At 41.1% G+C, this 15,026-nt stretch overlaps 1 protein-coding gene across 2 annotated transcripts in view; it reads right to left on the bottom strand.

The window, feature by feature from the left end:
* Positions 1 to 15,026, bottom strand: part of LOC126365995 (adhesion G protein-coupled receptor A3) — a 172,360-nt gene that overhangs the window by 75,820 nt on the left and 81,514 nt on the right. For both annotated transcript variants that reach the window (XM_050008817.1, XM_050008818.1), the window contains 2 exons: positions 10,527 to 10,690; positions 5,553 to 5,689 (listed from right to left, as the gene is read on the bottom strand). In XM_050008817.1, the coding sequence (XP_049864774.1) occupies positions 5,553 to 5,689; positions 10,527 to 10,690 (301 nt within the window). The remainder of the gene's footprint in view (positions 1 to 5,552; positions 5,690 to 10,526; positions 10,691 to 15,026) is intronic.

Raw genomic sequence — 15,026 nt, forward strand, 5'->3', positions numbered from 1 at the left:
TCCTGTATATAAGAAAGGAGAAAAATTAGTGCATTAGAATTATAGAGGCACAATTTCACTGAATACAACATATAAAATATTTTCAGAGATACTAACTGAAAGGATAAAATGTGTGCTGAAAACATTCTCAAAAAATACTAGTCACATAACGGTACTTTAGACCAGTTGTTTGTTATTAGACAAATAAAGGAAAAAAATTATGGATAGAGCTCCACTTTCCATTTGTTGATTTTAAAAAAGCTTTTGATAGTGTCAACAGGTCAGCATTGCATAAAGCGTTGTAAGAATTGGACATCTGTGACAAGCTAAGATGGTTAGTTGAGTTAACAATGAAGGACACAGAGGCAAATGTAAACATGAATAACAAAATAACCAAGAGATTTAACTTTACGGGTAGAGTGAAACAGAGTGATGGTTTCTTTGCCATTTGTTTCACTTTGCACTGCAGAGTCTGATACGAAAAGTAGACAAGAGAGGTATAATAATGATGGAATTCAGTCAGATACAAGCATATGAATGTGCAGATGATATTGCAATTGTGGTAAGAGATGTAAACACCCTTAAACAAATGTACAAAATAATGGAAGCAGAAAGAGTAAAAACTGGATTTATTGTAAAGCAATACATAATATGTGGTAATGTTCAATTCTAAGATTAGAAGGATGCCACAGAATCTGAAGACCTCTAATAAATGTTTTAAAGATGACAGCTGCTTCCATTATCTACGTGTCTTTTTAGTCAGTGATAGTAATATGAAACAATGTATCAAAGAAAGGATAAAAGAAGGAAATAGAGCATATTATGCAACCTTACAGGTATCTAAGAGTATTCTACAAGAATAACCAGGTTAGAGAGTTGTAAAAATAGTTGTCACCAATGGGTCAGTAATGTGAACAATGGCAGAAGAGGATATAAAAAACCTAAGGACTCTTGGAAGAAAACTCCTGCAAAAAATTTATGGGCCTATGAGAGAGGCAGAGGGTTAGAGAGTGAGATACAACCATGAAATATAACAGATTAATGCCAAAGATACAGAAAAATTTATATAATCTCAAAGAATACAGCGGTCAGAACATATGGAGCGCATGGCGGATCACAGGATGCCCACACAAATAATGAAAGGCAGGTTGTATTCAACCAGAAGGAAAGGTCTACCAAAATTGTCATCAAGGGCTGTAGTGTGAAAGAAGAAGAAGAAGAAGATGATGATGATGATTTAGGTTAACACATAATAGGCCAGCACTTTACAGCCGTCATTAAAGTCATTTTATCTGTGCTTGGCAGTGGCCATGCATCAGATTGAGGCCTATGGCTGTTTTGTAAATCAATAAATCTAGGAAACCCCTTCCAACCATCCAAACTCACTCTCCCTCTCTGTATTACTTATGTGAGCATTGTCCCTCCAACACATTCTTCAGTTCAGTAATTCCCCCTGGCAACAATCTCCACAAGTACCTTCATCTATTACTGCCCCTTTTATCCATTCCTTCTCCTCACCCAGGATTTATTCCTCACCAACTTCATAATGAGTTCCTCAGTATAATTTGATTCATTGGTATGCACTTTGCTCACCCTCTCCCTTTATTCTATCCTGCATTCTCCCTCCCTCCACCATGAATTCCAGCTTCATATATCACTATATGCAAGAAACTACCTTACCTGCACCAGGACATGCTCTCTCAAGTTGCATACTCTTATCCTTGTTTCTTTCTAAACATCATTCTCCTAGTGCTTGTCCATCCCTTTCCGCTTTCCTTCCTTTCTTCCCTATGCTCCTTACTGATCCACCTGTCACAAATCCTCACTATGAAGACAAAATAAATTTTATACCAATCTACTTCTCAAGCTTCCACAGAACACTGTCTGGTTATCTCTGTGCATGTATTCCATTGTCTGTATTTCAATCAGCATTATACAATTATGTGAACAGCACCCATGACGGGGTAAGTGGCATTTCCCAAAAGAGTGCTACACCTGCTATACACACATACTAAGAAACAGTTTCTTGTCTCTCAGTAGTAGATTTAGAAGGATTTTGTTTATGTGCATTTCTTGTTATTATATTAGTTATCAACATCAGTTAATACTATTTATATACTTAGTGATAGTGTTATGACTCGCTAATATCATGCCCTGAAATGAGATCCACTATGTCTGACATTTTGCCCATCCCCCTAGACTGACTTTTTAGCTACTCCCACTCTGCCTGCAAAAATCTCTGTAATATCCTGGTCAGACTCTATACGCCTTCTGCATCCATTTCCCTATCCTACAGCTCCTACTACTGAGACCTTCCCCACTGTAAGGCTTGCCCTATGCACCCTCCTACCACCACCTATACCAGCCCTGAACTGGCAAAACATATACTTTCAGAGGTAGAGCCATCTGTGAAATGACCCATGTCGTGTACCAGCTGTTATGTAAACACTATTTGGCCTTCTACATTGGTACGACTACCGCCAAGTTATTAATTATGATGAACGGGCAAAGACAGTGGGTGTATATTGGCAACACACAATATCCTGTTGCCCCATGCTCACAATATCCCATTGTTCCATGCTTTACAACACGACAGTCGTGACCTTGGTGCCTATTTCACCACACAGGCAATCTGGATTCTAACCCCTGAAACCAATTTCTCAGAACTATACAGGTGGGAACCAGCATTACAACATGCCCTTGGTTCTTACCACCCACTTGGCCTTAATTTACATTACTTTCTTCAGTCTTAACATTTCCTTACAGTAACTATTCATTTTTTTCACACCCTTTCAGTCTTTTAAGTTTTCCAATCTTTTATTTTATGACCTGTCCATTATCTCCCCTTCCATCCTCACGGGTCTACCACGTGTAACACACTTAGGTTTTCACTCTTATTAACTCTTGCACAATGTTTTTTCAGCAATCTTTGCCTTGATTATTAATCTATCTTCCACCTTTAAGTTTTCAAATCTTGTTCAGTGCAGTCCCAACAAACAATCTTCCCCTCTCATCCTGTCCGATAAGTCTCCCCTGACTCAGATTCTGGGAGACTTTTGGGTAACTCTCCTCATTTCCTAAACATTGTCTCATTCCCGTTCACTCATTCTGCCTGAAGAAGGAGCTACTGGCACCAAAAGCTTGTACATTTTCTTAAATTTTGTGTGTTTTCTCCTGCCGCCACCTGGTGAGTGGATTTCTTATCTATCCAATTATACTATATATATTTAGTGAGATACTTAATTATTTAAAAATAATGCATACACATACTACATTGCAAGAAATTGCGCACAGTATAATCAGAAGGTATTTGTAGAGTAAAGACCATCTGGTAATCTAAAAGAAGAAGAGAAGGGAGTATAGTGCCTGTACTTAACAGATTGCACAAAAGGACTGTTAAATAATGTACTGAGTCCCAATCAGAGAGCTGGAATCTATACAAAAATTATCCTTGCCACAACAGTATGCAATGGAAACAAATGTCAAAATAAGCTATATGGTTAACTGTAATCATCATGGAAGAATGCTACGAATTTGTGCAGGCAATATGCCATTATAGACAGTTTCAACAAATCTGAACATTCGACAAATAATGAAGGAATTTTACAAGAATCATGAAATAATGCCAACATAGAACAAATTACATGGTGAGGCAAAAGTCTGGATACACCCCTATAAAACTTCAACAATGTGAGGAATCATAATGGCATCTAGCATGGGATGTCTGTAGATGGGTGCGCAACGTACAGGAGTGACAGCAAAGGGGGCAGCCATCTTGAAATCTGTCATGTTGCATCTGGGTTGGTTTGGGTTGGGTTGGTTGGTTAGTGATTTGGGGGAGAGAACCAAACAGTGAGGTCATTGGTTTTGGGCAGGAAGAGGTCATGAAGCATATCATTTTGAACTACCTCTTTCTCAGAAATACACATGTGAAATCTGTCTTAACTTTATTTGTGTAGGAGTTATGGCCTGTTAAAGTTTGAAATTACAAGGAGGTGATCAATTCTGTTAATTATTGCAGGTGATCCACAATGGCACTTAAATCAGCAGAAACACATCAAAATTGTGTTGATAAGTGACAGATAAAGTACCAGAGTTATTGCTGCTGACTTCAATGCCCGGCATCCTAAGAGAAATGACATTTCATATATGACAGTATTCGAGTTATTGGACAACTTTTGTGCAATGGGTTCTGTGGTGGACAAGCCAAACAATGGACATTCAAGAACAGCCACCGATGAGCAGATTGCAACAGCAATTGTAGTATCATCTATGAAAAGTCTACATCACAGCACATGGTGGTTATGAGCAATATCCGGTGTCAATCAGTGCTTAATCCTGCGTATGTTGCACACACACAATTGGCACCCATACAATTACAGTTGCAACATTATATCTTGGAGGATGACCCTGATCAGTCGATAAGACACTTTTTGAAGCATCAAGGAGTAGTTAATGTGGTAGAGGAAATTGTGAAAAGTAGACGGAGGGGGGGGGGGGGGGGGGGGTCAAAAATTTTAGAGGAAGACATGGCTTGATTACAGTAAGCAAGTTCAAATGGATGCTGTAATTATGCAGATATGAAGAGACTTGCAAACGATAGATGAGTCTGGAAAGCTTCAATAAAACAGTCTACAGATAAAAGTCACTTGATTCAAATATTTCAATGTTATATTATTATAATAATAACTCATTTCACTGCTGTCACTACTTTTTCTTCACTTCTACTTACCGTAAGCTCTTTGTTGAAATGAAAGCCTTCCCTTTATCTTCCCCAACTCATATTCCCTTCGATAACTTCTTTCATTTGTACCATCCAATTATTCCACATTTTACATAACTTTCTTATTACATACACTTCAAAAATTTCCATAATCCTCAGAGACAAAATCTGGTAGCCGTCATTCAATGCCAGCCATAAAAGTAATACACATGTGCTATAGACAATACGTTTACAATTTCCCTTATCTCTAATGATATTACTACTGATAATATGTTAAAAAGTCCAATCTCTTACTCTGATTTAGTAAACAATCTGTCAGATCCTTTCTTTTTAACTGACTATCTCATTAACTGCCCCCTATGTACCCCTGACGAGTTAGGTACAGGCTATATCACTATGACTTTATTGTTATGAATATACAGTTTGTTTGTGTGTCTATCGACCTGCCAGCGTTTTCGTTTGGCAAGTCACATCGTCTTTGTATTTAGATACATGACTTTATTGTTAATTTGACACAATACTTTGAAACTGACTGTTAGCTGCAAGCTGTGTCACTGTAATTTTATTGTTGTTGGTAAAAGGACGATATCCTGACAACATGTGTTTCTTTCTACCACACTCTGACTACTCCATTCAACATTGTTTATTCAGAACTATTAATTAACAGATACATAAAAAAATTATACAATATACAGCTAAATAATACATTTCAGAACAAGCCTATCTACACTGAATACTTTCCAATTTCACTCAACTCATAAGCATTTTGGCGTTCAGGGTCACAATTATGTATTTGGGATTGCTGTAAGGAATGACAGAGCATTATAAAAAGACTGAAAAAGTAAAGTACCTGTCTGGGGGCAGTATTTAGTTTCTTTTGATATTACAATTAAAGTAATTGCTTGTGTCTGATTTCCTTGATCGGACACCAAAATGCAGTTCCATTGTCCACTATGTTCTTGAGACAGGTGCTGAATGTCAAGTGAGCTGAAAGAAAGGGAAAAATTTGAGCTGCAAATGTATTATAAAATTACAAAAAATTGGTTCAAATGGCTCTGAGCACTATTGGACTTAACATCTGTGGTCATCAGTCCCCTAGAACTTAGAACTACTTAAACCTAACTAACCTAAGGACATCACACACATCCATGCCCAAGGCAGGATTCGAACCTGCGACCGTAGCACTAGTAGCGCCTAGAACCGTATAAAATTACAAACCAAGCATAAATTACAATGCAGTACTGTATGGGAGCTGACTACATCACTTAAAAAAAGTGATAATGTTTGTGAAAAATGACTTTATTACTCAAATTGCTCACTTGATGCATTTCAGGTTTATTTCCATCATCAGATAACTAAAAAGTAAGATGAGAACAAATTTGTACACAGAACATGAAAAAATATAATAGGCATTAACAAAGTACAAAATCCAATAAATGAAACCTGTCCAAGTGCACAGAGTCGCATGATAAAAGCATTATTAGTTGTATACTATGTGATCAAAAGTATCCGGACACCCCCCAAAAACATACGCTTTTCATATAGGTGCATTGTGCTGCCATCTACTGCCAGGTACTCCTTATCAGTGACCTTAGTAGTCACTAGATATCATGAGAGAGGAGGATGGGGTGGTCTACGGAATTCACAGATTTCAAACATGGTCTGGTGATTGGGTGTCACTTGTATCCCACGTCTGTACATGAGATTTCCACACTCCTAAACATCACTAGGTCCTCTGTTTTCGATGTGACAGTGTAGTGGAAACGTGAAGGGACACATATAGCACAAAAGCGTATAGGCTGACCTCATCTGCTGGCTGACAGAGACCACCGACATTTGAAGAGGGTCATAATATGTAATAGGCAGACATCTATCCAGACCATCACACAGGCATTCCAAAATGCATCAGGATTAACTGCAAGTACCACGACAGTTAGGCGTGAAGTGAGAAAACTTGGATTTTATGGTCGAGCGGCTGCTCATAAGCCACACATCACGCCGGTACATGCCTAACGATGCCTCCCTTGGTATCAGGGGCATAAACATTGAATGACTGAACAGTGGAAAAACGTTTTGTGGAGTGACAAATCACGGTACACAATGAGGCGATCCTATGGCGGGGAGTCGGTATGGTGAATGCCATCTGCCAGCATATGTAGTGCCAACAGTAAAATTCAGAGGCAATGCTTTTATGGTGTGGTCATGTTTTTCATGGAGGGGGCTTGCACCCCCTGCTGTTTTGTGTGGCACTATCACCGCACAGGCCTACACTGATGTTTTAAGCAACTTCTTGCTTCCCACTATTGAAGAGCAATACGGGGATGGCAACTGCATCTTTCAACAAGATCGAGGACCTGTTCATAATGCACAGCCTGTGGTGGAGTGCTTACATGACAATAACATCCCTGTAATGGACTGGCCTGCACAGAGTCCTGACCTCAATCCTAAAGAAAACCTTTGGGATGTTTGGAACGCTGACTTAGTGCCAGGCCACACCGACCGACATCGAAACCTCTCCTCAGTGCAGCAATCCGTGAAGAATGGGCTGCCATTCCCCAAGAAACCTTCCAGCACCTGATTGAACGTATGCCTGCAAGAGTGGAAGCTGTCATCAACCTAAGGGTGGGCCAACAACATTTTACTGATGGAGGGTGCCATGAACTTGTAAGTCATATTCAGCCAGGTCTCAGGATACTTTTGATCACATAGTGTATATGTAACATAAGCTGACAGACTAGTAGCAATCATAGGGAGATGGAGGGGAAAGGAAGACTATGTTGCCTACCAGAGGGCAGGGATTACAAGGTGGTGCCATGGGCGTAATGCCCGATGTTTCGTAAACAAAAATGTCAAACTAGTTTTACGAAAGTTAGAAACTGCATAGCAACAACAAGTATGAAATGTACATAAATAAGCTGAAATTTCTTGACTGATGAGGTGTACACAAACACACATAAGAATCAGGAAAAAATGCTAGGCATTTAGCGAGGATGCAGGCAGCGTACAAATATACACTATACAACAAAGAAGAGGCATCAATTATTAGAAAGATGACTGTGATTCATTACTAACTGACATCTATAATCATTACAAGGTAGCCAGTTCACAAATGTAGGCAAAAACAACTTTATATGCATACGTGTGAAGATGTTACACAAACAGGTCACACATTTTTAGTAACAATGATTAAATTATGTTTAGGTGGTCAGCATGTTGGTGTAGAAAAGCAAAAGTATAATCCACTGAAATGGACTAGTTTAATTAACCACAATGTAGGAAGATAGATTGCAACTTATAAAAAGAAAGACACATTAAGTCTTCAGACAGAGACAATTAAAAGACACATAAAGCTTTCGGCCATAGCCTCCATCAACAAAAGAAAAATACACACACATGCGAGCACACCTCCTGCAAACATGATTGCCAACTCTGGCAGCTTGGGGCAGAATGCCACTATCACGTGGGATACAAGAAGCAATGTGGAGGAGGTGGGGAAGCAGAAGAGTTAGTACTGTAAGGGTGGGCAGAGAGGCAAATGCTGTCTGATGGAGTGTGCAGTGACTAGAACACAAAGAGGTGCAACATCAGGAGATTGTGTGGCATGAAGATGGAAAAAAAGTGACTTCTAACCAAGCTGCGGGCCTATGGGGTATCGTCTCAGTTGTGCGACTGGATTCGTGATTTCCTGTCAGGAAGTTCGCAGTTCGTAGTAATAGATGGCAAATCATTGAGTAAAACAGAAGTGATATAAGGTGTTCCCCAGGGAAGTGTCCTGGGACCTCTGCTGTTCCTGATCTATATAAATGACCTGGGTGACAATCTGAGCAGTTCTCTTAGGGTGTTCACAGATTATGCTGTAATTTACCATCTAGTAAGGTCATCCGAAGACCAGTATCAGTTGCAAAGCGATTTAGAAAAGATTGCTGTATGGTGTGGCAGGTGGCAGTTGATGCTAAATAACGAAAAGTGTGAGGTGTATACATGAGTTCCAAAAGAAATCCGTTGGAAGTCGATTACTCGATAAATAGTACAATTCTCAAGGCTGTCAATTCAACTAAGTACCTGGGTGTTAAAATTACAAACAACTTCAGTTGGAAAGACCACATAGATAATATTGTGGGGAAGGCGAGCCAAAGGTTGCATTTCATTGGCAGGACACTTAGAAGATGCAACAAGTCCACTAAAGAGACAGCTTACACTACACTCGTTCATCCTCTGTTAGAATATTGCTGCGCGGTGTGGGATCCTTACCAGGTGGGATTGACAGAGGACAGCGAAAGGGTGCAAAAAAGGGCAGCTCGTTTTGTATTATCGCATAATAGCGGAGAGAGTGTGTCAGATATGATACGCGAATTGGGATGGAAGTCATTACAGCAAAGACGTTTTTCGTCGCGGCGAGATCTATTTACGAAATTTCAGTCACCAACTTTCTCTTCTGAATGCGAAAATATTTTGTTGAGCCCAACCTACATAGGTGGGAATGATCATCAAAATAAAATAAGAGAAATCAGAGCTCAAACAGAAAGGTTTAGGTGTTCGTTTTCCCGCGCGCTGTTAGGGAGTGGAATAGTAGAGAGATAGTATGATTGTGGTTCGATGAACCCTCTGCCAAGCACTTAAACGTGAATTGCAGAGTAGTCATGTAGATGTCATGTAGATGTAGATAGGAGTGGGGAAAGATGGACAGGTATATTGGCAGAGGGTGACAAGCAAAGTGGCAGGGAGACAAGATTGCGGAGGAGATGATAGGACAGAGTGGCTGGAAACTATTGGATAGAGTGTGGGGACAGTATGTTACCATAGGTTGAGACCACGATAATTGCGGGAGTGGAGAACATGTTGTAAGGATAACTCCCATCTGAACAGTTCAGAAAAGCTGAGTGTGGAGGGGAGGATCCAGATGAGCTAGGTAGGGAAGCAGCCATTGGAATCAAGCATTTTATGTTCAGCTGAATGTTGTGCCACAGAGTAGTCTACTGTGTTCTTGTCCACAGATTGGTGGTGGACGTTCATCCTGGTGGACAGTTGGTAAGTAATTATATCAATATAAAAAGCTGTGCAATGACTGCAGCAGAGCTGGTAAATGACATGTCTGCTTTCACAGGGGGCTTGATCCCTCATGTGGAAGGATAAACCTGTGATAGGACTCGAGTAGGAAGTGCTGAGCAGGTCTTGCTCACCAGGGTCTTCCACGAATTTATGATCCATGTGGCAAGGTGTTGGGATTGGGAATGGCATAGGGATGGACTAGGATATTGTGAAGATTAGGTGGTCAATGGAACACCACTTTAGGAGGGGTGGGAAGGGTCTCGGGCAGGATGTCATCATTTCAGGGACATGACAGGTAACCAAAGCTCTGGTAAAAGATACGGTTCAGTTTTTCCAGTCCGGGCTGGTACTAGGTGACGAAGGTGGCACTCCTTTGTGGCTAGTTCCTGGAGGTGGTGGGAGGATTTGGGGGTGTGAGGGGGAACGGGCGCAGCAGATCTGTTTATGAACTAGGTCTTGGGGATAATGAAGGTCTCGGTGAGATCCTTAGTATATTGAGCAAGGGAGTTCTTATCACTGCAGATATGCCATCCCCGGATGGCCAGGCTGTATGGGAGGGATTTTCTGGTGTGATATGGGTTACTATGCAAACTGCCTTGTGGATGGTAACCTTATTTGTATACATACAGTGCATTTTTTTCTTTTCTTTTTTTCAGTTAATCCAACCATTTCTGAATCCAAACACACCAAGCCTCCAATTTGTCTGGAATATTGGGTTCTACTGTATATCACACATATGAGGAATAAAAGGCCCAAGACAGTAGCAGTTACTTACCTTTCAACAAGACCCGAATCCTGCAACATGCTGCTTTCTATAAGAGAGTTTGTATTTGATGCAGTAGTACTTTCCTTGATCCAAGTAATAAAAGTGACACCTCTGTCTTGGGTGATGCTGGGAGCACGACATCGTAGTTGCAAGGAGTCTCCTTCAAATACAACCTGTAGGAGGTAACACAGTCTATGAAATTTGTTAGGCTATCAAACATAAGCAAATGTAATACATTGTGCATGAATAGGCAGGAAGACACATTACTGTACAATTACAACATTACAGAATTGTCACTGGAAGCAGTCACAACCATTAAATATCTGGGAGTGTGTGTACAGGGCAGTTTAAAGTGGAACAACCGTATTAAACTAATCGCAGGTAAGGCAGATGTCAGACTGAGATTCACTGGAAAAAATCTCAAGAAGTGTAGTTCAACTGATGAACAAGGTAGCTTACAAAACCCTTATTTGACCAATATTTGAATACTGCTCATCAGTCTTGGATCTGTACCAGATAGGTTTCACAGAGGAAATGAAGAAGATCCAAAGAAGAGCAGTGTGTTTTAAAATTTTGGAATTTCATGTGTTGCTCTATCCCTTTAGAAAAAGGAATGTTATATAAGTTGGTTGCATAACACAATGGTTAAGGTACAATCCTCCAATGCAAAATGTTGTGGGTTTTTAATCTCATCAGGCACATTGAAATTTTTTAGCTTTTAATCTCTATCAAAATGACTTAGATAAATATTTTTATTCAATTAATTGGTTTAAATGTAATTTTTGTATTTCTATTTCTCTGTCACATCATTTTAATCACCACTTCAACTTTTTCATTTGCCCTCATTTTTTCTTCATATCATTCTCTTTCCACTTGGAATCTCTGTTCATGTGATTTTAATTCTTTTTATGCATTTGCTTTGATTTAATTTATTCCATTATATCATCATATATCTTCATCCAGGTTATTGCATTTATTATTTCAATTCCTCATTTTGCTTGAATTTTGTTTTACTTATTATCCCTTCCTTTATATAAACCTACATCTGTGCAATTTTGTCAATAATGTAATACAAATTTATATTTTACATATTTGTTAGATTACCATCCAAAAAATTTACATTTTGCAATGAAACATACATTTTTGACATTGCAGCACAGCAAATACAAATAATTTCATATTTGACAATATTATGAAGAGGATAGTTGCTCCTCCTACAGGCCAACCGCAAATTAGAACAGCATGCCACCCTCCACCTCAAAAAACTATCCAATCTCCTGGTTTCCCACCTCCGGACAGGCAACCCACCCTTCACAACCTTTCCAGCAAACCTCAACCTCCTCTCATTGCACACAAACCCAGTCTCTCTCATCTACTCAATCTCCCACTTCCAGCTTAACTCCCTCCAAAACCTCAGAATTCCAATCAACACAATCTGGAACCACAAAACCCTAATTCAGTAGTTAACCTTTCCTCCAAACCTCTCTCCCAATCCAAAACCTCTGTCCTATCCAAAGGCCTCACCTTCAGCTCCACTCCCAGATTCAACCAAACACCCCTCGTCAAAAAGTTACTGTCCTACACTCGTACTCTCTGCTGGAAATATCACTTTGCCACGAAGAGAAATGATCCTAATCCTACTCCTAATGATCCAACTCCCCAAGACACTATCCAAATTGAACCCTGCCTGGAACAGTTCTGTCCTCGTCACAGAAAGACCCACCTCCTCTTCCTCAAAATTACCCTCTCCAAACCTTCCAGGAATTTCTGACTTCCAGTCTTGCCTCTCAATCCTTCTTAAAAAACCTTAATCCTACTCCCAACATCACCACTGCTGAAGCCCAAGCTATCCGGGATCTGAAGGCTCACCGATCCATCGTCATTCTTCCGGCGGACAAGGGTTCCATGACAATGGTACTTGATCGTTGGGAGTATGTGGCTGAGGGACTGCGTCAGCTTTCAGACAACACCACATACAAAGTTTGCCAAGGTAATCCCATTCCTGATGTCCAGGCGGAGCTTCAAGGAATCCTCAGAACCTTAGGCCCCCTACAAAACCTTTCACCTGACTCCATCAACCTCCTGACCCCACCGACACCCCGTACCCCTACCTTCTACCTTCTTCCTAAAATTCACAAACCCCATCATCTCGGCCGCCCCATTGTAGCTGGTTACCAAGCCCCCTCAGAACGTATCTCTGCCTACGTAGATCAACACCTTCAACCCATTACATGCAGTCTCCCATCCTTCATCAAAGACACCAACCACTTTCTCGAACGCCTGGAATCCTTACCCAATCTATTACCCCCGGAAACTATCCTTGTTAGCATTGATGCCACTTCGTTATACACAAATATTCTGCACGTCCAGGGCCTCGCTGCGATGGAGCACTTCCTTTCATGCTGATCACCTGCCACCCTACCTAAAACCTCTTTCCTCATTACCTTAGTCAGCTTCATCCTGACCCACAACTTGTTCACTTTTGAAGGCCAGACATACCAACAAGTAAAGGGAACAGCCATGGGTACCAGGATGGCCCCCTCATACGCCAACCTATTCATGGGTCGCTTAGAGGAAGCCTTCTTGGTTACCCAGGCCTACCAAACCAAAGTTTGGTACAGATTTATTAATGACATCTTCATGATCTGGACTCACAGTGAACAACAACTCCAGAATTTCCTCTTAAACTTGAACTCCTTTGGTTCCATCAGATTCACCTGATCCTACTCCAAATCCCATGCCAATTTCCTTGATGTTGACCTCCATCTGTCCAATAACCAGCTTCACACATCCGTCCACATCAAACCCACTAACAAGCAACAGTACCTCCGTTATGACAGCTGCCACCCATTCCATATCAAACGGCTCTTCCCTACAGCCTAGGTCTTCGTGGCAAACGAATCTGCTCCAGTCCTGAATCCCTGAACCATTACACCAACAACATGAAAACAGCTTTCGCATCCCGCAACTACCCTCTTGACCTGGTACAGAAGCAAATAACCAGAGCCACTTCCTCATCCCCTCAAACCCAGGACCTCCCACAGAAGAACCACAAAAGTGCCCCACTTGTGACAGGATACTTTCCGGGACTGGATCGGACTCTGAATGTGGGTCTCCAGCAGGGATACGACTTCCTAAAATCCTGCTCCAAAATGAGATCCATCCTTCATGAAATCCTCCTCACTCCACCAAGAGTGTCTTTCCGCCGTCCACCTAACCTTCGTAACTTCTTAGTTCATCCCTATGAAATCCCCAAACCACCTTCCCTACCCTCTGGCTCCTACCCTTGTAACCGCCCCCGGTGTAAAACCTGTCTTATGCACCCTCCCACCACCGCCTACTCCAGTCCTGTAACCCGGAAGGTGTACACGATCAAAGGAAGAGCCACGTGTGAAAGCACCCACGTGATTTACCAACTGACCTGCCTACACTGTGACGCTTTCTATGTGGGAATGACCAGCAACAAACTGAATGGACACAGGCAGACAGTGTTTGTTGGTAATGAGGATCACCCTGTGGCTAAACATGCCTTGGTGCATGGCCAGCACATCTTGGCACAGTGTTACACCGTCCGGGTTATCTGGATACTTCCCACCAACACCAACCTATCCAAACTCCGGAGATGGGAACTCGCCCTTCAGTATATCCTCTCTTCGCGATACCCGCCAGGCCTCAACCTCCGCTAATTTCAAGTTGCCGCCGCTCATACCTCACCTGTCTTTCAATAACTTCTTTGCCTCTGTACTTCCGCCTCGACTGACATCTCTGCCCGAACTCTTCGCCTTTACAAATGTCTGCTTGTGTCTGTGTATGTGCGGATGGATGTGTGTGTGTGTGTGTGTGTGTGTGTGTGTGTGTGTGTGTGTGTGTGTGCGCGCGAGTGTACACCTGTCTTTTTTTCCCACTAATGTAAGTCTTTCCGCTCCCGGGATTGGAATGACTCCTTACCCTCTCCCTTAAAACCCACATCCTTTCGTCTTTCCCTCTCCTTCCCTCTTTCCTGAAGAAGCAACTGTTGGTTGCGAAAGCTTGAATTTTGTGTGTTTGTTTGTGTGTCTATCGACCTGCCAGCGCTTTTGTTTGGTAAGTCACATCATCTTTGTTTTTAGAAATATTTTTCCCACGTCGAATGTTTCCCTCTATTATATTCATATCCTTACTGTATAGATGGTTTCAAAAAATCAGTAGCACCTCTAGGGACCTCCTTGTGAGTACAAAATTACACACAACATTTTCATGAAATCAGCTTAAAAGCTACAAGCAGTACAACAATAAATTTGTACTTCTAGCTTGAAATAGCAGTCATTCTGTAAATACATTTAGTAATCTTATGCATAAACTTAAATTCTTAGTTTAGAGAGCAATTCAGTTTTAGTTCACCATTAAAAACTTTTCCACAAATCTGGGCTTAAAGTGGATGAAGAGCTAGTGGCAACTTGTACATCACACTTCATTGTATGATAGCTTGGATACTGACTGATCTGTAGTGACAGTTTTTATTGTCTCATT

Source organism: Schistocerca gregaria, chromosome 4 (assembly GCF_023897955.1).
Source record: "Schistocerca gregaria isolate iqSchGreg1 chromosome 4, iqSchGreg1.2, whole genome shotgun sequence".
Classification (NCBI taxonomy): domain Eukaryota; kingdom Metazoa; phylum Arthropoda; class Insecta; order Orthoptera; family Acrididae; genus Schistocerca; species Schistocerca gregaria.